Below are 26,640 nucleotides of genomic sequence, written 5' to 3' on the forward strand. Positions count from 1 at the left end.
AACACTTGTTAGGCTCATCCTGAATTTTCAGGCTTTTAGGAGGAAAAAATGTATAGTGGCAGCTCTAGAATAAGTCGTATTATCTGGAGAGGTCAACCTATTTTTATGAAATGACACTGTAACGGGGAATAGGAAAACCTACTTCAAGTCTTTTATTAGTCACATGCCATGTGCCAACATTAACAAAAATACAGGTCATGGTCTTCCACCAAAATCTTTCAGCTTGCCTCTTCCCATGGTGTTTCTGTCCTGAAAAGGAAGTATAAGCCAGTGTGTTAATACTCCTAATTAATTAATGCCACCCACGCTTTTTCTGAAGAGCTGGTCTCAGTCCCATATCCGCATTTATCATCCACAGATGTCCACTCAGATTAGGTTTCATCCTGGACCAGTCAGCATAACCACGTCCCAAGCTAGGTGAAAGACACTTGTTCCACCCAACCCATCTCCCACACTCCTAGGAAAAGGCCAGTAAGATCCCATGGCTTGAGGTTTCCCCAAACAGCAGCAGGAGCATAAACCACGACCATAAATGCACGGCAATCGGCCCTTGCTGCCCAACGTGCAGGGCTTTGGCATCTGGTACCCTTCAGTGTGCTCATGGCCTTCCAGCAGGATGGGCAAATCTAAGACCCAGGTCACTGTACATGTTTCTCTCCTGGCCATGAACAGCTAATCTGGCATACGAGGAAGGTCAGGTGTCAAAGATGTGTGGAAAAGCTAAGACTTGCCAGAGGCCTGAAAATAGCCTTGTATCTTATCAATTCACTACACTACTTGGGGTTCACAAGGCTTAAGCACTACTTGAAGCTGCAAGGAAGCTACAGAAGAAGTTTGGCAGCCAACTTACCCAACTAGATCCATAATCTCAGATGACGACAGCTGTACTGTAACACATCTTTACAAAACAAAACAAAACAAAAAGACTCAGGAGACAAGAAAACCATGGGTATTTATCAAATACAGAAGTACTAAGTCAGCCACCACTACAACTCCCCAGAGCTTCACATACATCCTCCCTTTAAGCCGAAGATTATCCCAGTTTAATGGGAAGGAGGAAACCAGTTCAAAGAATTCAAGCCCTGTTTGAAACTAGCCCACAGCCTATACACCAGACTATAAGCATCATAGGCCAGCTTCAGTGCTCCTTTTCCTCCTTTTACGACCACCAAGACCAGCGTTCAGATCCGATGGGAAAGGGAGCCGGAGGGTCAGGCTGAATCCAGCACATAACTATACCTCGTCTAAAGCACAGCAACAGCCCGGGAGCCTCAGACTCTTCGGAAGCCGCAACCAACAGGGACACTTCAGGGCAATCTGGAGAAAACAGGTGAAAGCTCCAAATCAGAAAGTCGATCAATATACCCATCAACATGAAGTTTATGGAAAACCGCCAGGCTCTGGTAGAACACCCGGGCTGTTATAGGAAAGGCGAGTGGCAGCCGCAGGTACTGTGCTGACCTGTGCTGTCAAAGTCTCTCCAGGTTGCTCTGGCATGCAGTTGGAGATCCCATGGCCACAGCCGGCCACAGCCCTTGGAAACATGCTGTACCACCCCACCAAGGTAGTTCCCAGAAACCTACCTGACCCGAGGTGGTTGTGTTCCGTGTCAGTTATGACCCCAGAATCCTCACCAAAAAGCTCCACTTCAAAGTCCTCCTGGAATCTTGAGTCAGGCACAGCTGAGATGGGAAACAGTCGTCCTGAATCATCTTATTGTTCCCTTCCTTTGGCCTTCACAGTTAAAGGTGTGACTGGCTTTTGGTACTGATGCCTTAAGCTTTTCAGTGCAGTGATCCAAAGCACTGCTGAGATCTGCCACTTGCCACTAGATTTGCCCAGTACACCTGTCCACCCCACTCTATCTTCCCCTACATGAACTGGTTCTTGTTCTCAGCAATTTACTTCTCTAAAGTTTATTCCTAGGAACTCTATGCAAGACCCCACTAACAGGGGCACCTGGGTGGCTCAGTCGGTTAAGCGCCTGCTTTCAGCTCAGGTCAAGATCCCAGGGTCCTAGTTTAAGTCCCACATCAGGCTCCCAGCTCAGCAAGGAGCCAGCCTCTCCCTCTGCCCCTGCTCGTAGCTCCCTCTCGCAAATAAAATCTTAAAAAAAAAAAGACCCCGTTATCAGAACGTTTCTGCTAGCCTCTGGAAACCTTCAGTTTTAATAAAGGACTCCACCACTACCTGAGAAATGGCAGACACAAAGGAACTGTCTTTTCCTGAAATGTTGCAGATCAGTTACATCAAACAGAACGGCGACCGTCAAGGAAAACTGTCACTCTGGGCTCCTTTTTGACCACAGCAGCTATGTGGAAGCAGCTGCAGCTTCGATAAGGGCCACAGGGCAATTTAGGTCCCCGGACCGCCCCAAATGCTGTCCAGGCTGACTCGCCTAAAGCTCGAGCACTCCTGCCTAACTGAAATTGACGGGCTGAAATATACTGGAGAACAAATAAGAAAACAGGTACCACCGGCGCCTGGGTGGCTCGGTTGGTTAGGAAGTAAGAAGCCAGACTCGGACCAGGTCCTGGCTCACCATGGGCATGGCGCTAACTTAAAGAGAACTGATCTAGACTGAGCCTGTGCCCAACATGGGGATGAACTCAAGACCCGGAGCCTGGAGATCAAGGCGCATGCTCAGCCGACTGAGCCAGCTAGGAGCCGAGAACAGATCTCCTATTACCAGGCCCCAATTACCACTTCATTTTACTATATGCCCGAGTTTTAAACTCATTTCGTCTTCATAGGACGATTTCACTATCCGTTTTACCAGTAGCTTTAGACCAATTAAGCTACCTACTTAAGGTCGTCAGACAATGTAGAATGCCACAGAACGGAGATTCAAAATAGAATCTAAAAAACTCCAAGACGCGACCCCAGAAAAACCTAACCTTCTTAATAACCTGCATGGATTGCTTAACGTGCTGTGCAGCCAGATGACAGGTGAAATCACTTCCCCAAGGTCACCCAATAGGTAGCTTTAACAGACAGATTCCGTTTCAGATTTGATGGACACCACCCCGCGGCGTCTCCAGAAATTAAGCCACTTCCGGCCCAGGACTGCCCTGCACCAGGCCGCCTGGCCGCGTTACTCACCCGTCGCACTGCAGCGCAGGGATGCGCGGGCCGAGGCGGGAGAAGGTATCGCTCCGGCGGGCTCTGGCCCCTCTTACCGCGCATGCAGCGGACCAGGCCTTCCGGGCCTTGGTCCCAGCAGGCCGGGAGGCCCGGCAGCTCCGAGCCATTCTCAACATCCCACAGCCTCGGGAGGAAGGCCTGGCGGGTGCGAGGCCAGGGGCAACGAAGCTACCGCGAGGTGAGAGGAGGACGGCCGTGAACTACCCCGCACCCGCAGCCCAACACGCCAGCAGCACGGTGGCTGGGAAAAAGGAAGACCGCCCCTCGGAGGGCGGCTTTTATAGGTCTCGCCCCTGGAGGCCGCGCCGACAATTGGAGTAACACGCCGCACGGACCACTGGGAGTTGTAGTCCGCCCGCCCGGCCGCGCCGGGCGGCGGATCCTGCCTCTAGCTAAGCAGGTGCGCACCCTTCCGCGTGTGTTTTCGCACTCAGTGAACGTCCGGCACCGGGCCCTGTGCTCGCAAATGAAGCCGACTCGCCGTGCCTTCTGGAGTTCAGTCGGACTTCCAAAATCGGGAAATGACCCCGTGAGCTGCGGTCAGTGCTCGGCTTCGAGCGCCGTGGGCCGAGGAGCAGCAGCGGCTGGGTGGGTTTGGAGAGGAGCTCGGCGAGTTCTCGCTGGAGCGGGGCCCTTCGGCGAAGGCTTCTTAAAAAGGAAGAGGCGACCGAGTAGTCGGAAGATGAACGCATTATTTGTTCAAGACTTCCCTCTTCCGCTAACAGATAAATTACTGAGCGGTAACTAAGTAAATAATGCTCAGTTATCTCGTCCAGTTTTCACGGTAACCCTGCCAATAGCTATACCCAGGTAACTAACAAGGTAAGGACTGGAACCCACAAGTCCACTGCAGAGACCACACTCCGAGAGTCACTGTGCCACGTGCGGAGTGGAACGAGTAATCGTCAGTGTAAACACAAGTAGTCAAGAACTAAACAGCTATTCGGTGTTTATCCATTAATTTTTATCCTTAATATACACTTGAAAAGTTGGTACTGGGGAATGCTGGGTGGCGCAGTTGGTTAAGCGTGTGCCTTGGACTCCCCCCCCCCCCCCCCAGTCAAGCTCCCTTCTCGGTGGGGAGCCTGCTTCTCCCTCTCCCTCTCCCTCGGCATGCCGCTCCGTCTGCTTGTGCTCTCCTCTGTCAAATAAAATCTAAATAGAAGATAAAATAAAAAGTAGGTACTACTATTACTCCTATTTTATGAAGACAGACTCTGAGAAAAAAGAAACTTTCAGATGACTCCCAAATATTTCTCCAGCCTCACTTTTCTCCTGAGCTCCAGACCTTATACGCTGCAGCTTCCAAGACACCTACACTTGGTCAATAAATAGGCTTCTCAGAACAGTCTTCCCTCCTCGACACCTGCTCTTCCCAATCTCAGTACATCCTTGAAGGGACCCTGGATTCTTCTGCCTCTAACTTCTCACTTCCGATCCATCAGCAAGATCCTGTGTTCTCCACCTTTAAGATGGTTAACACCTTCTCTTACCGCCTCTGCAGACTCTGTCATTGCTGACCCGCAATCACAGCAGCCTCCTAATTAGTCTGCGTCTTTCGGCCATTCTTCCCTATAGTCTGCTCTCAACACACCAGCCACGATGTTTAAAGAGCAAGTTTTTAATTTTGACCAAGTCCAATATGCCTATTTATTTATGTTTTGTGCTTTTTGTGTCCTAATTTAAAATTTTTTGCCTCGCTCAAACGCATTAAGATTTTCTCCTACGGGGACGCCTGGGTGGCTCAGTTGGTTAAGCAGCTGCCTTCGGCTCAGGTCATGATCCCAGCGTCCTGGGATCGAGTCCCACATCGGGCTCCTTGCTCAGCGGGGAGCCTGCTTCTCCCTCTGCCTCTGCCTGCCACTCTGTCTGCCTGTGCTCGCTCTCTCCCCCTCTCTCTCTCTGATAAATAAATTTAAAAAACATCTTTAAAAAAAAAAAAAAAAGATTTTCTCCTACGTTTTCTTCTAGGAGCTTAATAGGTTTAGCTCTTATATTTAGATCTGGGATTCATTTTTAGTTAATTTTTGTGCACAGTATAAGAGTCAAAGTTTATTTATTGCATATGGCTTTCAGATTGTTCCCTCTTCATTTGTTGAAAAAGATTATCCATCTAATTGCTTTGGCACCTTTGTATAAATCAATTGACTGGAGCACCTGGGTGGCTCAGTGGGTTAAAGCCTCTGCCTTCTGCTTGGGTTATGACCCCCGAGCAGGGAGCCTGCTTCCCTTCCTCTCTCCCTTCCTCTCTCTGTCTCTCTGCCTGCCTCTCTGCGTACTTGTGATCTCTGTCTGTAAAATAAATAAGATCTTTAAAAAAATAAAAAATTAATTGACTGTATGTGTAGGTCTGTTTCTATACTCAATACTACACTGATTTTTTTTAAAGATTAGCTCTTTTTTTTTTTTTAAAGATTTTTTATTTTACTTATTTATTTGATAGAGAGCACAAGAAGGGGGAGCAGCAGGCAGAGGAAAGAGCAGGCTCCCCGCTGTACAGGGAGCCTGATGCTGGGCTGGATGCCAGGACCCTGGGATCCTGACTGGAGCCAAAGGCACATGCCTAATCTACTGAGCCACTCACATGCCCCATTATAGATTTTTTTTTTTTTAAAGATTTTATTTATTTATTTATTTGACAGAGAGGCAGGCAGAGAGAGAGAGAGGGAAGCAAAGCAGGCTCCCCGCTGAGCAGAGAACCCGATGCGGGACTCGATCCCAGGACCCTGAGATCATGACCTGAGCCCAAGGCAGCGGCTTAACCCACTGAGCCACCCAGGCGTCCCCCCATTATAGATTTTTAATAAGTTTTCAAATAGGGTGGTGTAAGTCATCCAACCTTGCTCTTTCCCAAAATTGTTTCGGCTATTCAGAGTCTTTTGCATTTTCATATAAATTTTATTATCAGCTAATTTGTATTTTTTTTAAAGCCTACTGGGATTTGGTATTGCATTAAATCTGTGGACTAATTTTGGGAGAACTGACATCTTAGCAATATTGAGTCCTCTCATCCTTGAGGATGGTATATGTCAGGTAAGTCATCTTTAATTTCTCTCAACACTTTCATAATTTTCTTTTTTTTTAAAGATTTTTATTTATTTATTTGACAGAGAGAGATCACAAGTAGGTAGAGAGGCAGGCAGAGAGAGAGGGAGAAGCAGGTTCCCCACTGAGCAGAGAGCGCAATGTGGGGCTCGATCCCAGGACCCTGAGATCACAACCCGAGCCGAAGGCAGAGGCTCAATCCACTGAGCCACCCAGGTGCCTCAACACTTTTATAATTTTCAAGAGAGCACAAACAGGGAAAGTGGAAGAGGGAGTGGGAGAGGGAGAAACAGGCTCCCCACTGAGCAGAGAACCCAATGTGGGGCTCTATCCTAGGACCCTGGGATCATGACCTGAGCCGAAGGCCGATGCCTAATGACTGAGCCACCCAGGCACCCCTCAAGTTCAGATTCTAAATGGTCATTGCTAGCGTAATAGAATTAATTTTTGCATATTAACTTGTATTCTTCAACCTTCCTAAACTCATGTATTAGTTTTAGTAGCTCCTTTTTAAATTTCTTAAGATTTTTCACATGTCTGTGAATAAAGACAGATTTACTTCCTCCTTTCCAATCTGGATGCCTTTTATTTCTTTTTCTTGTCTTATAGTATTAGCTAGGACCTCCAGTACAATATTGAATTAATAAGTTACATTTCATCAAAATTAAAAACTCTCACAGGATCAGGAGAGAAGAATATAAAAAGGACATTAGGGAAAAAAATAAAAAATAAAAAGGACATGGAGAGGGATACCTCCATTGGTTAAGCATCTGATCCTTGATCTCAGCTCAGGTCTTGATCTCAGGGTTATGAGTTCAAAGCCCACATTGGGCTCCATACTGGTCATGGAGCCTACAATCAATCAAACAAAATAAAGGACAAGGGGAAACTTTGGGGTGATATATGCTCATTAATTACATTGTGGTATTGGTTTCATGGATGTACACTTACATCAAAAGTCATTACATTGGGCACCTGGGTGGCTCAGTCAATTGGGTGTCTGCCTTCAGCTCAGGTCTTGATCCCAGGGTCCTAGGATCGAGCCCCATTTTGGGCTCTCTGCTCAGCAGGGAGCCTGCTTCTCCCTCTCCCTCTGTGACTCTCCATGCTTATGCTCTCTTGCTGTCTCTGTCAAATAAATAAATAAAATCTTTTTTTTTAAAAGTCATTACACTGTGCTCTCTAATATGTACGGTTAGTTTACTGTGTGTCACTTATACCTCCATTAAGATGTAAAAATAGGGGTGCCTGGGTGGCTTAGTGGGTTAAGCCTCTGTTTTTACGGCTCAGGGCATGATCTCAGGGCCCTGGGATCGAGCCCCTCATTGGGCTCTCTGCTCAGCAGGGAGCCTGCTCCCCTTCCACACACACTTTCTGCTTCTCTGCTTGCTTGTGATCTCTGTCAAATAAAAAAATAAAATCTTAAAAAAAAAAAAAGATGTAAAAGGGCGCCTGGGTGGCTCAGTCACTGAGCCTCTGCCTTTGGCTCAGGTCATGATTCTGGGGTCTTGGGATCAAGCTCCGCATCCAGCTGCCTGCTGGGTGGGAGGCCTGCTTCTCCCTCTCCCTCGGCTGCTCCTCTGCTTGTGTTCCCTCTCTCGCTGTGTCTCTGTCAAATAAAATCTTTAAAAATTTTTTTAAAAAAGATGTAAAACTAAAAAAAAAAACATAACCAAGAAAAATTTTGTACTATTCATCTGCTCCAAAAACTCCACTGACTTTACAAGCCATTTGGAATAAATGCTGAACTCCCACGATGGCTTCTGAAGCCACATGTGATTTGGATCCTCCTCTTCCTCTCTGCCCTCATCACCCACCACTGGCTTCCTCATTCATTATGCTCCCTCACCCCTTCTGCTCTGCTTGAACATACCTTGCCTGATCCTACCTCAGGACCTTTGCTCATGCTGTTCTACCTGGAATATTCTCTCTTGATATCACGGACACCCACACTTCTCACTCCCTCACTTCCCCTGGTTTTCTGTTCCAATGTCATCTCAGAAAACCCTATTTTGATGTAGCATCCTGTCACCCTTCAAGCCATTATCCTGCTTGATTGGTATTTATAGCACTTACTGCTTTTTTTTTTTTTTTAAGATTTTATTTATTTGACAGACAGAGATCACAAGTAGGCAGAGAGATAGGCAGAGAGAGGAAGGGAAGCAGGCTCCCTGCTGAGCAGAGACCCTATTATGGGGCTCCATCCCAGGACCCTGGGATCATGACCTGAGCTGAAGGCAGAGGCTTTAACCCACTGAGCCACCCAGGTGCCCCAGCACTTAAGCTTCTTGACATCACATTATATGTGGATTTTTTTTCTGTCTTCCCCATTACAGTGTGAATTACCAGGAACTGTGTCTTTTTTTTTTTTTTTTTAAGATTTTTATTTATTTGACAGACAGATCACAAGTAGTCAGAGAGGCAGGCAGAGAGAGAGAGAGGAGGAGGAGGCAGGCTCCCTGCCGAGCAGAGAGCCCGATGTGAGGCTCGATCCCAGGACCCTGGGATCATGACCCGAGCCGAAGGCAGAGGCTTTAACCCACTGAGCCACCCAGGCGCCCCAGGAACTGTGTCTTTTTATTTTCACTGTTGTGTAAGTAAGTGCCTGGTATGTGAAGTAGCACTTATTGAGACAATTACGAAGTAAATGAATGAATCAAACTTGGCCAAGGCTGCATAGCTAGTAAGTGGGGGTTGGAACTAAAACCTCGATTTCTCTCAGGCAAATGCGCACAACTTGCCTTGCTCTGTTGCACAGACAGCTGCACAGCTCCTCGGGATTCTCTTGTGAGGTGGGCACCATGATTTGCTGGAGGGAAAGCAGGGTGGGGAGGGAGAGTCTCTTACCCCACCCTAGTCACACAGCAACTCTCTGGCAAGGTCAGCTGACGTCTGGATTCTGGGGCTAGCAGTGGAGGGCAGGCACATGACCCTAGCCCACGGCTGAAGCCTCCAGGAGAGGAAGTTCAAAGATCCCAGTGCTGACAGTGCTGACTACAAAGGCTTCTGGGAATGCTGGGTTCAAACTGCCTTTCAAGCAGTTTCATGCCCTCTGCCTTTGTCCAGTGGCTCCTGCCTGGAGTGCTGTTCCTCCTTGAACTCCCCAGCTTTCCCTTGTCCTGGGAGACCCGGCTTCAGAACCACCTCCCGTGCAATGTCTTCTCTGGGAGTTCAGAGTCCGGCCCTCTTGTGGGATTTGACTGGCTGAATTAATGAATGAATAGCACTTATCCACTTTCATTCATTCCTTCAACTATAAATATTTACTTGGTTCCTGTTTTGTGCCAAGCACTGGGCATACCACCACTGATCGCTGCCCTCAAGTGACCGAGGAGGGAGACAGCTGTCACAGTGAACAAAAGGGCATGTGACCTCACTGGCCAGTGAGAGGCTTCCTGCCGCACAGGGATCTAACCTAAGGCCTGTAGTAGGAGTCAGCCCTTTGAATAGGAGAGGGGGAGTGTTCCTGGAGGAGGCCTGAGAAGAGGAAAAATGTGGAGCATGGCTGGAGCTCAGACTACCGGTGGTGGGTAAAGAAGGGGCTAGAGGCATCCATAGGGACCTGAAACACACACAAAAATATTTTTCCAGCTACACAGAGTGAAGTGGAGAGAATAATTCAATTGAGGAATCAGTGCAGAGGGTGGGAGTGGGGCAGACTCTGAATTTGGGTAAAGTTGGCAGGAAGGATTCCTCTCCGAACACACACCCTTCCTGAGGCTCCTCTCTGTCTCCTATTCCTGGAGGTAGAGGACAAGTAGAAACATAGGCCCCTTCAGGCTCTACCACACAGGCGACCAAGGACTGATAGTACATGGAGACCTGTTAAAATGGCTTCTTCTTTTTTCTTTTCTTTTTTTTTTTTAAAGATTTTATTTATTTATTTGACAGAGAGAGAGAGATCACAAGTAGGCAGAGAAGCAGGCAGAGAGAAGGAGAAGCAGGCTCCCTGCCAAGCAGAGAGCCAGACCTGGGGCTCCATCCCAGGACCATGACCTGAGCCAAAGGCAGAGGCCCCAACCCACTGAGCCACCCAGGTGCCCCTTAAAATGGCTTCCTATTGATTTGTTAGGAGTTAGCCAGAAGAGGGGCCCCTGGGTAGCTCAGTTGATAGACCATATGACTCTTGAGCTCGGGGTCATGAGTTCAAGCCCCACTTTGGGTATAGAAATTACTTACTTATTTACTTATATACATACATCCATATATCCACTTGAAAAAAAAAAAGTATGAAAAAACCTGGGCCTTCTCAGATCCTCCACTTGTCCTGTCAGACACAGAAATAGCAAATAAGGTTCTGGTCTTGGGTAAACTCGGCAGCTAGTCTGCCTTCCTTGTTGAGTAATCTCAGATTATCTCTGAGCCTCAGTTTCCTCACCTGTAAAAATGTGCAGAATAACATCTTACAAGGTTGTGTGAGAAGGAAATATATGATGATTTGATTCTAACAGTGAGGATTTCGCTTCACCACCAATTTGCCAAAAACAAGTTAAATTGGTAAAATCCACCACAGTGGAACAGTGAAATTAAACCAACAGATGGAGTTGTTTGAGACCAGCCAGAAGCCAAGCCTTGATAACTTGGATTTACAGAAGGCCTGGTAGACTGGCTCTAGGAAGCAGATGTTCCAGCCTTACCCTTGCCACCTGCCCACAGGGACCTGACCACTGTGTCCTGGTCTTCTTGGTACTTGATTTGCCATCCCCCTTTGTGGCATCAGGGGGGTAATGAAGAGTGAGACAAACTCAGATGTGAGTCTCAGCTCTGCTCTGTGACCTGAGACGAGCCTCAGTCTCCTCTGCTCTAAAATAAGCACACTATGGCCCTCTCAAAGCTGTCATTCGGCCAGTGTGAAGAACTGACCATCGGTCCTCATAAATGTTAGTTGTCCAGGGGCGCCTAGGTGGCTCAGTGGGTTAAGTCTCTGCCTTCTGCTCGGGTATGACCTCAGGGTCCTGGATCAAGCCCCACATTGGGCTCTCTGCTCAGCAGGGAGCCTGCTTCCTCCCTCTCTCCCTACCTGTTGCTCTGCCTGCTTGTGATCTCTCTGTCAAATAAATTTAAAATTAACAAGTAAATAAGTTAGTTGTCCAGGCCACAGGCTAACTGCACTCCCTCTGGAATCGCATTTATCTATGGCTGTCGGGCCTCCTACCAGCCTTGCTGGCGTCCCTCTGTGGGCCCTGAGGCCCCGCCCGGACAGGTGCTGAGGCGGCGGGGGCGCGGGTGGGGGTGGGGGGAGTCGGGGCTGGGAGGACGACTGTTAAACATTGAAGCTGACCATTGAGCCCGAAGCCCTGAGAGGCCCTAGGCCGGGGCTCATGGATCTCCGGGAAAGCAGCACCTGGGTGGGGCGGTAAGGAACGGGCACCTATAAACCATCAGCTTTCTAGAGTGGTGTCTCCAGCTCCAGCAACAGGGGCCCAATCTGGGCACTGCCCGGGGAGTGGGCTGGAGACAGAAGCCCGCCGGCGGAATGAGGTGGACGGTTCAACGCGGGCCAGTGCGTGTTGGGTTCTCGTCCTTCACTCGTCGTCCTCCCCACACTGCCTTCTTTCATCTGCCACCCCGAGAAGTAGGGGTTATTAGAGGACGAAGTTGGGGCCCCTAGGGAGGAGAGCACGTGCCCAGGTGCCTAGCGCCCCGGGCCGAGGGGTGGGGCCAGCCGACGGGGCGGGGCGGGGCCAGCCGACGGGGCGGGGCGGGGCGGGGCGGGACGGGGCGGGGCGGGACTGGCGGCTGGCCTCGGGAGGCCGGTCGGCTGCCTGGGGCGGCTGCTTGCCGGTCGCTACCTGGACGGCGACATTGGGGCCATGGAGGCGGGGGGCTGTCGTTACCAGTTTCGGATCGCGCTGCTGGGGGACGCGGCCGTGGGCAAGACGTCGCTGCTGCGGCGCTTTGTGGCGGGCGCGCCCGGGGCCCCCGAGCCCGAGCACGAGCCCGAGGGGGCGCCCACGGTGGGCGTCGAGTTCTACAGCCGCAAGCTGCAGCTGCGAGCCGGGCCGCGCGTCAAGCTGCAGCTCTGGGACACGGCGGGCCACGAGCGCTTCAGGTGCGGGCCGGGCGGGCTGAGGGAGCTGGCGGGCTGTCCCCCCTCACCCCACCCCGAGGGCTCGGGCCTCAGTGGCCCAGGTGCGGGTCTGGGGGCCCCTGCCCTGGTCTCTGGCCCTCCACGCGGAGTCGTTGGTCCCACAGATGCAGCCGGGTGGGCCGAGCCCCCTGAGCCAGAGGCCTGAGTCCCGGAGGGATGGGTGGCCCGGCTGCTGAGCGAGCCCGGCCAAGCGGGAGGTGCCAGGGAGATGGGAAAGGAAGAGAGGTTTGGGGCGGCCTGGAAGGAGGTAGGAGTCTGCCAGGCAGAGAACGGGAAGCAAAAATCTGCCATCAGGAAAACACCCCGCTTCCTCTCGAATGGAGGAATGGTCCAGAGAGGATGTGACTCGAACTTGCTCCCTAGCTGAGGTGCAGCCACTCTGTTGGGGGAGAGACAGACGCTGGGAGCAGAGAAACACTGGGCAGTGTGAAATGAGCTGTGGGGCTTGTGCCTGTGGGAGGGCCTTGCGGGCATAGACCTCTCCCAGCTCACTGCCCCTCCTTCAGGTGCATTACCAGGTCCTTCTACCGGAATGTGGTGGGTGTCCTACTGGTCTTTGATGTGACAAACAGGAAGTCCTTTGAACATATCTGCGACTGGCACCAGGAGGTCGTGGCCACTCAGGGCCCCGACAAGGTGATCTTCTTACTGGTTGGCCACAAGAGTGACCTGCAGAGCACCCGTTGTGTCTCGGCCCAGGAGGCAGAGGAGCTGGCTGCCTCCCTGGGCATGGCCTTCATGGAGACCTCTGCCAAGAATAACTACAATGTGGACCTGGCCTTCAGCACCCTTGCTGACACCATCCAGCAGGCCCTGGAGCAGGGGGACATCAAGCTGGAGGAGGACTGGGGGGGTGTCCGGCTCATCCACGAGACCCAAGTCCTCAGCATCCCCCCGAGGAAGCAGCCCCCACGGCCATGCCAGTGTTGACTCTGGGAGGGAAAGGATTAAAGCAGTGCCAACCTCAGAAGTGCTGCTGGGATGGGGTGTCCGTATCTTTCTGGAGAGCAAAGGGCAGGATGTATTTAAAGGGTTAATATAAACAGTATCCTAGCATTCACACCTTCTGGATTTGAGGGTTTCAGACCTCAGCCCCCTTTCTGCCAGAAAGCTCTGAGAAGCCAGGTGTGCAGCTTTGTGTCCTTCAGCCTGTTTCCTCCATTGTCAGTGGGGCTCATAGAAGACCCATGCCATGGGGGTCTGGGGGGGAGGGAGGGTGGCGTGGGTGTGGGGGATGGGCATGAATGAGAAATGGTTGGGGGGACATGCTCGGCCAGAGCCAGCCAATGACAAGAACTGTCCTCAACATTGTTTCCCCTCCGCCATTTCTGGCAACACTCCCGAGCCTGGACGCTGAGAGGCACCGAGTCTGGACGCTGCTACACAAGCGAGGACGGGTGGGGAATTTCAGGGCAAGCCTACCTGGGAGCCTCCTTCAGTCCTCAAACTTGAATTTGTCTTAAATGTGTGCCCTGAAACTCAGGTTTGCTGCCCAGTGCCCCCACTCCAAGGCTGGGCACTGGATCTGGATCTGGGAGGCAGGCATGGAGGCGAGGGAGCAGCTCCTAGGTTGGGCACATAGTGGACACTGTGATTAGCCACCACGATGTCCCTTCAGGGCAGCAGAACTCACAGCCTTGTACCCTCACCCCTACATCCCCCCTCCCCCAGCTGCTGGGCGTGCAGCCAATGAAAGTAGGCTCAAAGCACCCTCTGGGAACTGCCTACCCCTCAGGGCTGCCCACAGTGTTGATTTGTTGAATCTACTGGGGTGGGGGAGCGTTCAAAGGCCTGGCTCCCTTTTCCCAGCTCTGATGGTCAGACTCCGCTTCATCACTCTTCCTGGGGCTGACTGAGGCCATTGTTCTTAAAACATCACAGCTAAGTTCTCCCTCTGCTTAGTCTCATGTCCCTCCCTTCCTCCCCCAAGCTGGTATTGATCTCAAGAATCCTCTGATCAATGTCCGTCTGCTCACTAATCCTCATCTCAGAAATTGCCTCCTGGGGAACAGGAACAGTTAGGCAGAGAATGTCCTAGGGCAATCAGGGAAGGCTTCCCCGGAGATGGTGTTTATGTGGGTAAGAATCTCAGCAGGTGGGGGCGCCTGGGTGGCTCAGTGGGTTGGGCCTCTGCCTTCGGCTCTGGTCATGGTCTCAGGGTCCTGGGATCGAGCCCCGCATCGGGCTCTCTGCTCAGCCAGGAGCCTGCCTCTCTGCCTACCTGTGATCTCTGTCTGTCAAAATAAATAAATAAAATCTTTAAAAAAAAAAAAAAATCTCAGCAGGTGTAGGGGGGTGGCTGTTGTAGTGGGACAGGAAGGGCCGGATGGCTCCACAGCAACAAAGAGCACAACCACTTCACTCTGTGACCTGATAATCCCTTCTCTCTAGGGTTCTTGGGAGGTTTCCAGTCATGGTGGGTTTTTTAGCTTCCTCCCCATGGGGCTGGGCCAGAGTGGGTCTCTCACTGCACTGCCTCCTCCCTGCCTCTCTTAGACCAGCATTCATCCGTATAAGTTCTGCAAGGTTGGCGCGGATCACACTCATTTCACTGATGGAGAAGCTTGGAGAGGGAGAAGGACAGATAGGGACGTGACTTGTTTTTGAGAATCTTATCATTTCTTCAGTTAAAAAAAAATTACCTATTCTGTTCTGGACTCGAAGGATACATCAGTGAACTTGACAGAAAGCCCTCCTGGAGTTAACATTCTAGTGGGAAAGTGAATGAGTAAATAATGGAACCATATGATTTCCACTTTTAAGTGCTACAAAGCCCGCAGATCCAGGAGACTGGGCTGAGAAGGGTGGGCCTGATTTCTTCAGAGGTGTTGATCTGGGATGGCCGCCTCCAGGCGATGACCTTGAGCTGAGAGCTGGGGGAGGGCGGAGAAGGGCCCAGATAAGAGCAAAGGTCTGGCCTGTAGGAACAGTGGCCAGCACTGAGTACTTTTTATGTCCCTGTGAGGTAGATACTGTTTTTTTTTTTAAAGATTTTATTTATTTGTCAGAGAGAGAGCGCGCGCACGCGAGGGAGCACAGGCAGAGTAGCAGGCAGAGACAGAGAGAGAAGCAGGCTCCCTGCCGAGCAAGGAGCCCGATGTGGGACTCAATCCTAGGACGCTGGGATCATGACCTGAGCCGAAGGCAGCCGCTTAACCAACTGAACCGCCCAGGCATCCCGAGGTAGATAATATTGTTCCATTTTACTGATGTGCAGACTAAGGCCCAAGGAGGTTAACTGAAGCCAGTGAGCAGAGGGAGAAGCCCCAAGGCGAGGAACAAGGAAAGGGCTGGGCTCTTTCTAAGAATTTACTGGAGATCTGAGGAATAAGTGAAGAAGCAGGGAGTGACATTGAACTTGATCTGTGGTTTCTCATCTCCCAGGTCTTCCCTGAACAGGACTGCAGGGTAAACCAAAGCTTGTCTGGGAGATGAGCGGCTGGTCCTGCAGATGACGGTGGGGATTTTGCTGTCAAAACCTCCCCAAATCCCTGGAGAGAGGAAGAAAAAACTGACCTTTTCCTCTGTCCAAATCCTGGGTGGGCACTGGAGGACCAGCCTGAAGTCCAGGCCCACCCCAGGCTGGGCCCATCACCAAGAAGATGTTGCCCACCGTCCCCAGCTGCCTCCCTTGAGGACTGTTCAGCAGGCTGCAGTCATACATCTCTAGCACTCCTCGGCCTCCGTTTCCCATCTGTATAATGGGGAGAACAGTAGTTTCTGTCTCACAGGGTGGTTGTGAGGATTAAATGAGGTACTGCGTGAGCTCATGCATCGTGGACTCTTTCAGTGACTTACTAACCTCGAAGCAACCCTGTGAGGTGGGGTTGAACTTGTCTTTTCACAGACAGGCACCTAAAGTCCAGGATAGGAAACTAATGTGGCTCAGGCCTCGTGCACGGCCACCGGCCAGGCCCAGAAGGTCCTACCTTGTGCCTCAGGGCTCTGGTCCAACTCTCACAACCCCCTGCATTGTGGCAAACCCTCTGCGGACTGCAAGAGCCTTTGATGGGTAGGATTCTGGCAGCAGTAGGCAGCAGGCCTGCCCATCCCGTTGGCTAGAGGAAAAGCAGAGAAGAGTAGTGGGGGGGGCCAGGCCCACTGGTCAGCTGAGCGCCCCCCACCACCCCGCCCCTCGCACTGAGTGTCATTGCTGTCCCAGCTCAGGCCTCAGGCCCCTAGTGGAGACTGTGACACCCCTCTGGAAGGCTGTAGGGTGTCCCCTGTTGATTCAGCATCCACAGTGCCCCAGAGGCAATTTTTAAAGTACATTTGACATGGCTGCTCCCCTCCCAGAATTCAAATAATCTCCCCACAGTCCTGGCCCTTCCTGAGCCTGTGCGTGTTGCCTCTCCCCCTACTCTGCCCTGACAGATTCTGAACCACCTGCAGCCCTGGGCTTTGCATGAGTGGTTTCCTTCCACTGGATGGCCCCAGCCCTCTGCCCTCTCCCTGCGTGACAGGATTGGCTTGTGACACTCAGATAAGTATCACTTCTTAACCACAGGAGCATCCCAGCGGCCTAAAATTACTGTGGGCTTTGCATTCGAGCCTGGGTTTGACTCCCAGCTCCACTGTGTGTAACTGGGGGAGCCTGGGGAGCTCCCTTCATCTCTGCAAGCCTCAGAGAACTCTTCTGGAGAACGAGGATCATAATGCCCAACTCACAGGGTTTTCGAAAGGATTAGGTCCCACCTACATGAAGGGCAGTGCTGGTCACACAGTAGGAATTCACCAAATGGAAGTGCTCCTTTTCCCCTGAGGTTTTATTCATCACTGTCATGACAAGACTACCAAAGTAAACTGTGGGGAGATCACGAGGACCCCAGATTCTGTTAAAGAGTTCTTAAAAATCATTACCCACTTCTGGAGACTGAGCTGGTTTCTGCTTCCATACTAGGAGTGAAGTTCCAGAATTGTCCCTTCAGGTCTATCCCTAGACTAGTCTGAGCAAGCAAAACTCCCTCTCCCAGGCAGCGCCCTGGCTAAACCCTCCAGCCACAGCATCTTCGGCAAGGTCGGGCTATTGGGCCTGAATCCACGCCTTTTGAAGGCACACAGCCAATCTGCCACCCATGGGAGCCTTTCTGAAGACCCTGTCCATTCTGGGAGCCTCTGAAACTTAGTGGGTTAAGAGGGAAGACCCATCCTGCCCTCCCCACACAGTCTGGAACTGAAGACGTCTGGGTAGGAGCCCAGCCCGTCCCCTACCTCTGAGCCGCGGTCTTCCTGGTAAAATGAGAACAATTCCTCCCCCCCAGTTTTGTTAGAGGATTAAATAGGACACTATTAAGTGCCCAGTAAGTGTTAAGTTCCTTCTGTTAACAAGCTCCCTTTGGGACTTTCATGTGTCAGTCCCCGGTCTGGAATGTCCTTCCTCCATCTCTGTCAAAACTCAGTCCTTCAAGGCTTGGCCCAACTCAATTTCTTCTCCGAGCCTTCAGGGAACCTGGAGATTTCAGGCTCTGTCGTCTACATCATTTTGCGCTCCCCCCTACCCCCCACCCCCGGCCAAGACTGTAGTTCTTCGAGGCCATGAGAAGGATGGACAATGGACCAAAACCACAGGTCTGAGTCCCGACCTGCCCAGGGACCTCAGGTCATAACGGCCTCTTCAGACCTTAATGTTCTTACCTGTAAGTTATGGGGCTGCACTGGATGATGCTGGGAGTTTTTCCTTTCTAACTACAGATAACTGTGAGGCTTCAGTCCACGTCTGGCCTCCTCCTCCCCGCTTCCCCTCATGCAGGCACAGGGGACTTTTCAGGATGGTTCTCTGGTCCCAGATGGCCCCCTCTGTGCCCTCAAAACTCAACCATGATGTTGCAACCATCCTCTACCTCTGTCTTTTGGTTAATGCTTTCTCAGGGAAACCTTGCATGCCATATGCCTTTACTTTTAGTCTGAAATAACTGCAGCAACTTCTTGGCTAGACCCCCTCCCCTGTTTCCAACTCCATTCTCCAGGCCAGTAGCCCGTGCAAGGCTTGTAACATGTAAATACAATCACACCAGTCCTCCACCTCAATCTCCCCAGTCCCTAGCACCTACGGTTTTCAATTTTTTTTTGTTTATATGCCTGTTTTTAGCACCAGGATCCTCTTATCAGATGCAGTCTTTCTGTTAGCCCTAAAATGTCCAACAATTGACACAGGTATTAACTCAGGGCAGTTGGGCGACTCTGTTGATGGAGCATCTGACTCTTGGCCCAGGTCATGATCTCAGGGTTGTGAGATCAAGCCTTGTGTTGCGCTCTGCGGTTAGCAGAGAGTCTGCTTGAGTTTCTTTTTCCCTCTCCCTCTGTCCTCTGCCCCCACTCTCTCACTCAATCTCAAATAAATAAATACATCTTTAAAAAAAAAAAGTGGGGGGACGCCTGGGTGGCTCAGTTGGTTAAGCAGCTGCCTTCGGCTCAGGTCATGATCCCAGCGTCCTGGGATCGAGTCCCACATCGGGCTCCTTGCTCAGCGGGGAGCCTGCTTCTCCCTCTGCCTCTGCCTGCCATTCTGTCTGCCTGTGCTTGCTCTCTCCCCCTCTCTCTCTCTGATAAATAAATAAAATTTAAAAAAAAAAAAAAAAAGTGGGGGGGGGTATTGGCCAGGTTGATAAGGGATGGGAAGCCCGCGGCCCACCTGTGGGCTGTCTACACTACACCCTCCCACTCCTGCAAGACAGATAGACAGACACACATGCAGAACAGCCTCTGCAGCCTAGGTGCTGGCCCTCGCCACTATGTCTGTCATCCATCCTCCTCCCGCGCTCACTTTCTGTTCCCCTCAGGCTATCCTCTCCCAGTGTTACACCTTGCGCTTGAGCCACATTGCCGCAGACTTCTTTATACCTCTGGGCCTTTGCATATGCTGTTCTTGGTCACCCCCCGTTTTGTCTCCCTAGGTTTAGGGAGATAGGGCCGGTTAAGAGCGCAGGCTCCACATCTGCCTGCGCTCTTGTCACAAGCTGTGTGACCTTGAGTTCCTTAAACTGTTTAAGTCTCCGTTTCCTCCTGGGAACCAGGATTAGATAAGATACAATTCAAGTGCACCACATAGACCTCGCACATTCTTCCTTCTTCAGACTTGGGGAAACACAAAGCGCTCGTCCATGGGAGGTGCTTAGCGCAGCACCACGGGAAGCACTCTCCACCGCCCCTCTGCAAGGATGCCCTGTTGCCCAACTGTCTGCACCAGACCGGGCTCTGGGAATCGAGTGGGCATAGTTACTCATCCAAGGAGGAAGAGGGCCTCGTGCCCAGGGTGGGGCCAAGCTGCCCCAGGGGTGAGCACGCCAAGTCAGACAAACCCTACGGATCACTAAGTGGTGCCCCAGTCCCGCACCCCTACACACAGTCACCAAAGCTTGTGAGTGCCCGCTGTAACTGTCTTGCAGATTCACCCGTCCTGCACTTACCACCGCTTCAATCAGGCGGCGGCCTTCTAATGGATCTCTCTGCTTCCACACTTGTCCTCTCCCTTCCCCTCCTGGCTGTGCGTACTCCACTGCCCGGCCAGAGTGACCTTTCCCCCCACGCAAATCTAAAATGGCTCCTGTTACTGTCTGGGTAAAGCCTGCATGGCTGGGGCCTGCAAGGCCCTGCACAACCTGGCCTGACAGCACCGCCCCAGGCTGCAGGTCTCTCTCCCTCAGAGATCTGAGGTGCAGGTCTCTCTCTGAGGGAGAGACTCGGGTGACTCCCTTCACCCGAGTCCCTCAGCTCCGCTGGTGAGACCACCCTACAAGCCTCTCTCCTTTGCAGCCCTTGGCACAGAGGCAGGTTTTTGTCTGTTTGTTTTTTAAAGATGTATCCATTTATTCTGAGAGAGAGAGAGAGAGAGAGAGAGCACATGCGAGCTAGCATGTGAGAGACAGCACATACCAGCAGGGGGAGGGGCAGAGAGAAAGAAAAGCTCAAGCAGAATTCACACGAAGCGCAGAGCCCCTTAGGGCCAATCCCAGGACCCTGAGATCACAATCCAAAGTGAAATCAAGAGTCAGAGGCTTAACTGATTGAGGCTGGTTTTCACTCACCTTATCACAAGAGCGCTCCCTGTGTTCGTAGCTAACAGTGCAGCCCTCGGCCCGGCCCAGGCCCAGCTCCAGCTCATAAATACTTGCTCAATGACCAGCCCCTCCCCAGGCAGGTGGGACAAGATTCAAGACAGGTGAAGCCACTTACCTGTCACACAGTGGATCAAGAATTGAGAACTTTGGACTCTCCCCCAGCTCTTTCCATTACATTGCCCGGATTCCTTTGTCCCTTTTTGTCCTCAGTGGAGGAACCAAAACTAACTCTGGATTCCTTCTTGGCTGTCAAGGTCAGTGCCTCGCTCCTACTATTGGAACTCGGCAGGAGGCCTTTTGCTGTTTGGTATCACCAACAGAACATCCTTTGAGAGTGTCACCCAGTGGCATTTGGAGGTTCTGGAAAAAGTGAAACCTTTCAACATCCTCTCCCTGGTGGTAGGCCACAAGAGAGACCTGGGGCCTCAACAACAGTGATGCCAGAGGAAGGGGGGAAGCTTGCTGCTTCTCTGGGTGCCCACTATGTTGAGACCTTGACCAAGAGCAACAGAAACAACAGCACAGCCTCAAGAGAGCTACGAGGTGTGAAGAGAGGGGTTCTGGGCTCAAATTCCAAGTGGGAGGGATTGAAAGCAAGGCATGGAGGATGTGCCCATACCAGTGACCCCTGGATGAACAGCCATGCCCTCTGAAGACCAAGGAACCCTCACAACCCAAAAGGGCTATGCTGGGCTCAGGATGGGATGAAGCTAGGTGCCACTGAAGGTCTTGACCTTGAGGTCTTAGGGGCCTGGTTTCTTCTGCATGATGATGCAGATACCGGGATCAGGGATATCAACAACTAAGAACAGACAAGGCACCTGCACAGATGGGCCTTTCCCCAGGGTACTGCCATCCTTTCTTAGGACCAAGGATGAACTCCAGGAGTTTCCGAAGGGTGGGTCAGAAAAGGCTTCGCCAAAACCAGATGCCTCTTCAGTTTGGGGTTCACGAGAGGTCACTCTGCCCCATTCTTATGGCAGAGAAACTGGACTCAAACTCCTACTGATGGTATGGCCTTCCTTGGAGTAAAAGAATAGAAAAATTCCTGGGTTTTTTCCTCCGTAAAGAAATGGCTAATGGTGCTGCCACCTGCTGACAGAGAGCTACATCCAGCCTTGCTTGTCCTTTTAACTGCCTCTGGCCTTTCAAAGGCTGTAAGCCATGTACCCTGTGTCTCTCGATTAATAACTTCTTTATTCTGGAAAAGCAAATGAAAGTCATATTCATATAAACACTGACATTACAAAGTACAGGGAGAGGGGGATGGGAGAAAGAAACACAAACCTCTACAAATCCTGCTAATACTGTCTCACCAAACAAGACCATAATGCTTTGTCCCATATTCAATCACTTATATAATAAACCACAAATAAAATCTTCTCTGGAAGATACATCGTTCCTCTTTGAGACGGCAGGGAAAAGGGACCGGAAGTTGGGGGAGAAGGCTTTATTCTTTTGGCAGATCCTCTCAGTCATTATAGATATTGCTGCACTGTTAATAAAAAATATATGCTTCTCTGTAAAGCATTAAAAAAAAAATCCAAAGATGAGATGGCTGAGGTCTCAGCTCAAGTATCTCCAAATACATTGTTGTCCATTCCCTGACCTTCCCATGTGTTATTTCTTGGTTGTTTTCCGGATCAATGCCATTCTCTGAAAGAAGAGTGAAATAACCAATTACACAGCTTAGAGTCAGGAACTTTCCCCGTCACCCATGTGGGGCACAGTCTATACCACAGGCTGGAGCCCTGGGAACCTATCCACACAGGGCAGCTCAGCAGGCTCCTTTGAGCCTGACAACAGTCTTCAGGGCCCCAGGAGATGTTTAGATAGCCCAGTGGACCCATTTCATTGACCAAAAGACCCAAACTGCTGTAGTCAGCTGTAGTAGCTGTAGGTCAGCAGAATGGCAAAAAAGTTAAAAACAGAAGATGACAGTTCTTGCCTTTTGGGGACTTAGGGGACAAGCCATCAAAGCCTGTGTTTTCTAGACTCCCCCAGCCTAATGTGAGGATGAAGAAAATAGGGAAGGGGACTGTGTCAAGCCTGTGGCCACACATAAAAGGGAGCTGACATTTCACACAAGACGACCTACAGTGAAGCAAACGGACACTAACAATTTCCACCACAACCCATCAGGGGAACATTCAGGTCATGGGTTTCAAATTTTACTATTACCAGCCACTGGCCGAATTACTGATCTGCTTTGCTTACTCTTTTTTTTTTTTTTTTTTCTTTTTAAGATTTTATTCATTTATTTGACAGAGATCACAAGTAGGCAGAGAGGCAGGCAGAGGATGGGGGGGGAAGCAGGCTCCCTGCTGAGCAGAGAGCCCCATGCAGGGCTCCATCCCAGGACCCTGAGATCATGACCTGAGCTGAAGGCAGAGGCTTAACCCATTGAGCCACCCAGGTGCCCCTCTGCTTACTCTTTTGACTAAGAGATTGTCCTAATATTATGACACTTGCTGAGAGATAGATAGATAAAGCTGGAAAGTGGATTAATTAGGAAACAGAGCCAAAATGACCATTGTCTGGAGGGACTCCCTTCTGAAGAATACTATGGTCCTTTGATTCAGACTACTGGTGACTTCCCTGTAAGGGCTTCCTTTGTGAGGTCTGTAAACACATACACTCTAGAGATCCCAGGCTATGGACAAGCAAGGGACACTCAGCCAAAACCACACAATGTGCCCATCAAGCTTGAAAAAAGCTCACTTTTCAAACTGGAGCCACCAGTTAAATTAAGACTTTGTCAAAAGGAACTCATCATTGTTATTAGACCAATGACAGGGCCAGCTTGTTGCACAGTATAAGTGGGGTTAGGTTCTCGTACTGACCCCTCAGGTCTGCAGTCAGTCACAGGGATAGAGAACTAAGGGCAAGCTGGGACAGAAGCCAGAAGGCCTGGCACAGCAGCCTGGGTGCTACCTTCCAGCACAAGTATGGCCTCTCTTTCAATCAACCACAACGCAGAGATTTCATCAGGGAGAAGTGGAAGGAGCGAGTTCTACCCATATTAGAAGAAGCTACAATCAACAGCTTTAAGTGACACCCATCAGTGTTGAGAGAAAAAGCTGAGACCCCATGTGGGAACAGCAGAGAACCACAGAAGTAAGTGACTGTTCTCCCATGGAGCCCTGCTGCCTCTTGCCCTCTCTGATCTTTGGTCCAGGGAGCGGAGCTTCCTATGTGGAGGAAGTGACAAGTGCAGGGACCGTAGCCATGTGCACTCCCTCAGAGACACAGTTCAAGGGATGGGCCGTGGCTGCCCTGGGGTTCTGACGGCTCCTCACCTGTTTGTGGGCCTCTGTGGTGCAAGCCTTTTTGTAGGGTCGGATTTCTTCAGAGCCAAATCCTGGGATCCACATGTTCCACTGGCGTTCTGCAAGGAAGAGGCCAGCACAGAGATAAGGGGACAGGGAAGGCAGCATCGGGGTGCAGTGTGACCCTTAGACAAGGGTCAAGGAGGACTCATCTGAGCGATCAACCGTAGTAATGAACAGCAGCCCTGCAGACGGGTTCTACGGAATACAAATGGGGGATCCCTTGTGGTGCCTCCAATGACACCATTCGACCTTTGTCGACAAAGGACCAAGGAATAACTGACTCCAGGCTGTGAGCGCTGAGCCCTCAGGTTTCCATGCAGCTCCACAGAAGCGGAAACTCCTGTTTCTTCAGTTGTCTTCTTTTTTTCTTTTCTTTTTTTTTTTTTTTTTTTAAAGCAGGCCCCATGTCCAACAGGGGGCTCAAACTCATGATGCCAAGGTCGAGTCACACACTCCACTGATTGAGCCAGCCAGGTGCCCCTTCAGTTGTCTTTTCTTTTTTTTTTTTTAAGATTTTATTTATTTATTTGGGAGAGACAGAGAAAAAGCACACGCAGGGGGAGCAGCAGAGGGAGAGGGAGAAGTAGGCTCCCCACTGAGCAGGGAGACCATCTCGGGACTCGATCCTAGGACCCTGGATCACGACCTGAGCAGAAGGCAGATGTTTAACCATCTGAGTCACCCAGGCATCCCCCTCCCCTACAGTTGTCTTACTCCTATGTTTAAAGTCACCCCTCTCAAACCCAAAGGAAGAGGAGGAGCAGAAAGGCATTCCTAGTATTCGGGAGTTAAGGGCCAAGTCCCAGCTCTGCTGCTTCTGCTGTGGAGCTGGAGGACGCTGGGTCTTGGTTTCTTCAGCTTTTACACGGCAGTTCACAACTGTAATAACCACCTCATAGGGTGGCTAATAGCATTCAAGGTCATAATGCAATCCCAGAGCCCGGTATAAAGGCACAGAGATACAGATATAGACATGGGTTATGTCCACACCACAGCCCTGTGTCCCGCTGCCAGTGGGTATGATCATCCCTGTGAGAGTGTCCCCAGAAGTTCCAACAAGGCAGAGATTCTGATGATTTGACTATGTCAGTAATCACCATAGCTACATGGACCCCCCAGCCACAAATAAAAGTGTGTTGCACTCTAAGTATGTAAAAAATTATACTTACACAAGATTATTTAGGGAATAAGTCTACTCAAAAGGAGTTACGAACTTTATCATACTCCCCTAAACCCCTGAAAACACTTGTTTTACAAATCTGTTTTGCTCCAAGCACAACACTTACTTAAATCAAATTGAGCATTAGTGGTTTTCTAGTTATACTTTGTGCCTCATCTACAGTAACTATTGGGTGAATGAATGATTCATGTTTGGGTCTAGAAGAATTTTATATACAGCTCTCCTCCAATATTTTTTTTTTAAGATTTTATTTATTTGTCAGAGAGAGCGAGAGAGAGAGAGCGCACAAGCATGGGGAGGGGCAGAGGGAGAAGCAGGTTCCCCGCTGGGCAAGCAGCCCAATGTGGGACTCAGTCCCAGAACCCCAGGATCATGACCTGAGCCAAAGGCAGATGTTTAACCAACTGAGCCACCCAGGTGTCCTTCCTCCAATATTTCTTTGAAAATAAAAATCCTGAAGCCTTCTGCTAATAATATCTGTTGTCACTCTTGAAAGTAACACTGAGATTCTTCTTTAAAGTTTAATTCTTCTGGAATTAAACTTTACAACCCACACAAAGTGGCTCAGGATATGGATCTGCAGAGTCTCTTTAAGAAAGAGTGTTGAGGTGCCTGGGTGGCTCAGTAGGTTGAAGCCTCTGCCTTAGGCTCATGTCATGGTCTCAGGGTCCTGGGATTGAGCCCCGCATTGGGCTCTCTGCTCAGCAGGGAGCCTGCTTCCTCCTCTCTCTCTGCCTGCCTCTCCGCTTACTTGTGATCTCTGTCTATCAAATAAATAAATAAAATCTTTAAAAAAAAAAAAAAAGAAAGAGCGTAATGGGGTGTCTGGCTCAGTCGGTGGAGAGCGTGACTCTTGATCTCAGGGTTGTGAGTTCGAGCCCCACACTGGGTATAGAGATTACATAAAATAAATCTTATGGGCTCCTGGGTGGTACAGTCAGTTGAGTGACTGACTCTTGGTTTGGGCTCAGGTCATGATCTCGAGGTCGTGGAACTGAGTCCTAAGTTGGGTTCTGCACTTAGCAGGGAATGTCCTTAGACTTCCTCTCCCTCTGCCCCACCCTACCTGGTGCACTCTTTTTCTCTCTCTTTCTCAAATAAATAAATGAATAAATCCGAGGCACCTGGGTGGGTCAGTCGGTTAGGTATCCAACTCTTGGTTTCAGTGGAGGTCATGATCTCAGGGTTAAGGGATTGAGCCCACATCCAGTGCACATTCAGTGCAGAGTGTACTTGAGATTCTCTCCCTTTCCCTCTCCCTGCTCGTTCTCTCTCCAAAATAAATAAATAAATAAAATCTTAAAAGAGATTAAAATTGGGGCGCCTGGGTGGCTCAGTGGGTTAAAGCCTCTGCCTTCCGCTCATGTCATGATCTCAGGGTCCTGGGATTGAGCCCCATATCGGGCTCTCTGCTCAGCAGGGAGCCTACTGCCTCCTCTCTCTCTCTGCCTGCCTCTCTCCCTACTTGTGATCTCTGTCTGTCAAACAAATAAATAAAAAATCTTAAAAAAAAAAAAAAAAGGATTAAAATAAATAAATCTTTAAGAAAACAAAAAAAAAATTTAAATCTTAAAAATAAAGGTCACAGGGCACCTGGGTGGCTCAGTGGGTTAAGCCTCTGCCTTCAGCTCAGGTCATGATCTCAGGGTCCTGGGATCAAGCCCACATCAGGCTCTCTGCTCAATAGGGAGCCTGTCTCCCCCCCCTCTCTGCCTGCCTCTCTGCCTACTTGTGATTTCTCTCTCCCTCTGTCAAATAAATAAATAAAATCTTTAAAAAAAAAAGGTTGCT

The 26,640-nt window shown here is 50.4% G+C and overlaps 2 protein-coding genes and 4 non-coding genes across 7 annotated transcripts in view; 1 reads left to right on the top strand and 5 right to left on the bottom strand.

The window, feature by feature from the left end:
- Positions 1-319: 319 nt before the first annotated feature.
- LOC131810715 (small nucleolar RNA SNORD99) lies at positions 320-393 on the bottom strand. The gene has a single exon (XR_009345692.1). It is a non-coding gene; the product is annotated as a small nucleolar RNA SNORD99 (small nucleolar RNA).
- Positions 394-1,080: 687 nt separating this feature from the next.
- Positions 1,081-1,212, bottom strand: LOC131810707 (small nucleolar RNA SNORA61). Its single transcript, XR_009345685.1, has one exon. It is a non-coding gene; the product is annotated as a small nucleolar RNA SNORA61 (small nucleolar RNA).
- A 206-nt stretch (positions 1,213-1,418) lies between these two features.
- LOC131810706 (small nucleolar RNA SNORA44) lies at positions 1,419-1,549 on the bottom strand. The gene has a single exon (XR_009345684.1). It is a non-coding gene; the product is annotated as a small nucleolar RNA SNORA44 (small nucleolar RNA).
- Positions 1,550-2,213: 664 nt separating this feature from the next.
- Positions 2,214-2,348, bottom strand: LOC131810697 (small nucleolar RNA SNORA16B/SNORA16A family). Its single transcript, XR_009345675.1, has one exon. It is a non-coding gene; the product is annotated as a small nucleolar RNA SNORA16B/SNORA16A family (small nucleolar RNA).
- Positions 2,349-11,919: 9,571 nt separating this feature from the next.
- Positions 11,920-13,340, top strand: RAB42 (RAB42, member RAS oncogene family). The gene is made up of 2 exons (XM_059137549.1): positions 11,920-12,241; positions 12,787-13,340. Exons 1-2 carry the CDS (start codon positions 12,003-12,005, stop codon positions 13,208-13,210), a joined length of 663 nt encoding a protein of 220 aa, XP_058993532.1. The 5' UTR covers positions 11,920-12,002; the 3' UTR covers positions 13,211-13,340.
- Positions 13,341-21,515: 8,175 nt separating this feature from the next.
- TAF12 (TATA-box binding protein associated factor 12) overlaps positions 21,516-26,640 on the bottom strand; it is a 37,403-nt gene continuing 32,278 nt past the window's right edge. For both annotated transcript variants that reach the window (XM_059136755.1, XM_059136756.1), the window contains 2 exons: positions 23,637-23,725; positions 21,516-21,993 (listed from right to left, as the gene is read on the bottom strand). In XM_059136755.1, coding sequence (XP_058992738.1) covers positions 21,958-21,993; positions 23,637-23,725 — 125 coding nt within the window. In that variant the 3' untranslated portion in view covers positions 21,516-21,957. The remainder of the gene's footprint in view (positions 21,994-23,636; positions 23,726-26,640) is intronic.

This window comes from Mustela lutreola, chromosome 10 (genome assembly GCF_030435805.1).
Source record: "Mustela lutreola isolate mMusLut2 chromosome 10, mMusLut2.pri, whole genome shotgun sequence".
Classification (NCBI taxonomy): Eukaryota; Metazoa; Chordata; class Mammalia; order Carnivora; family Mustelidae; genus Mustela; species Mustela lutreola.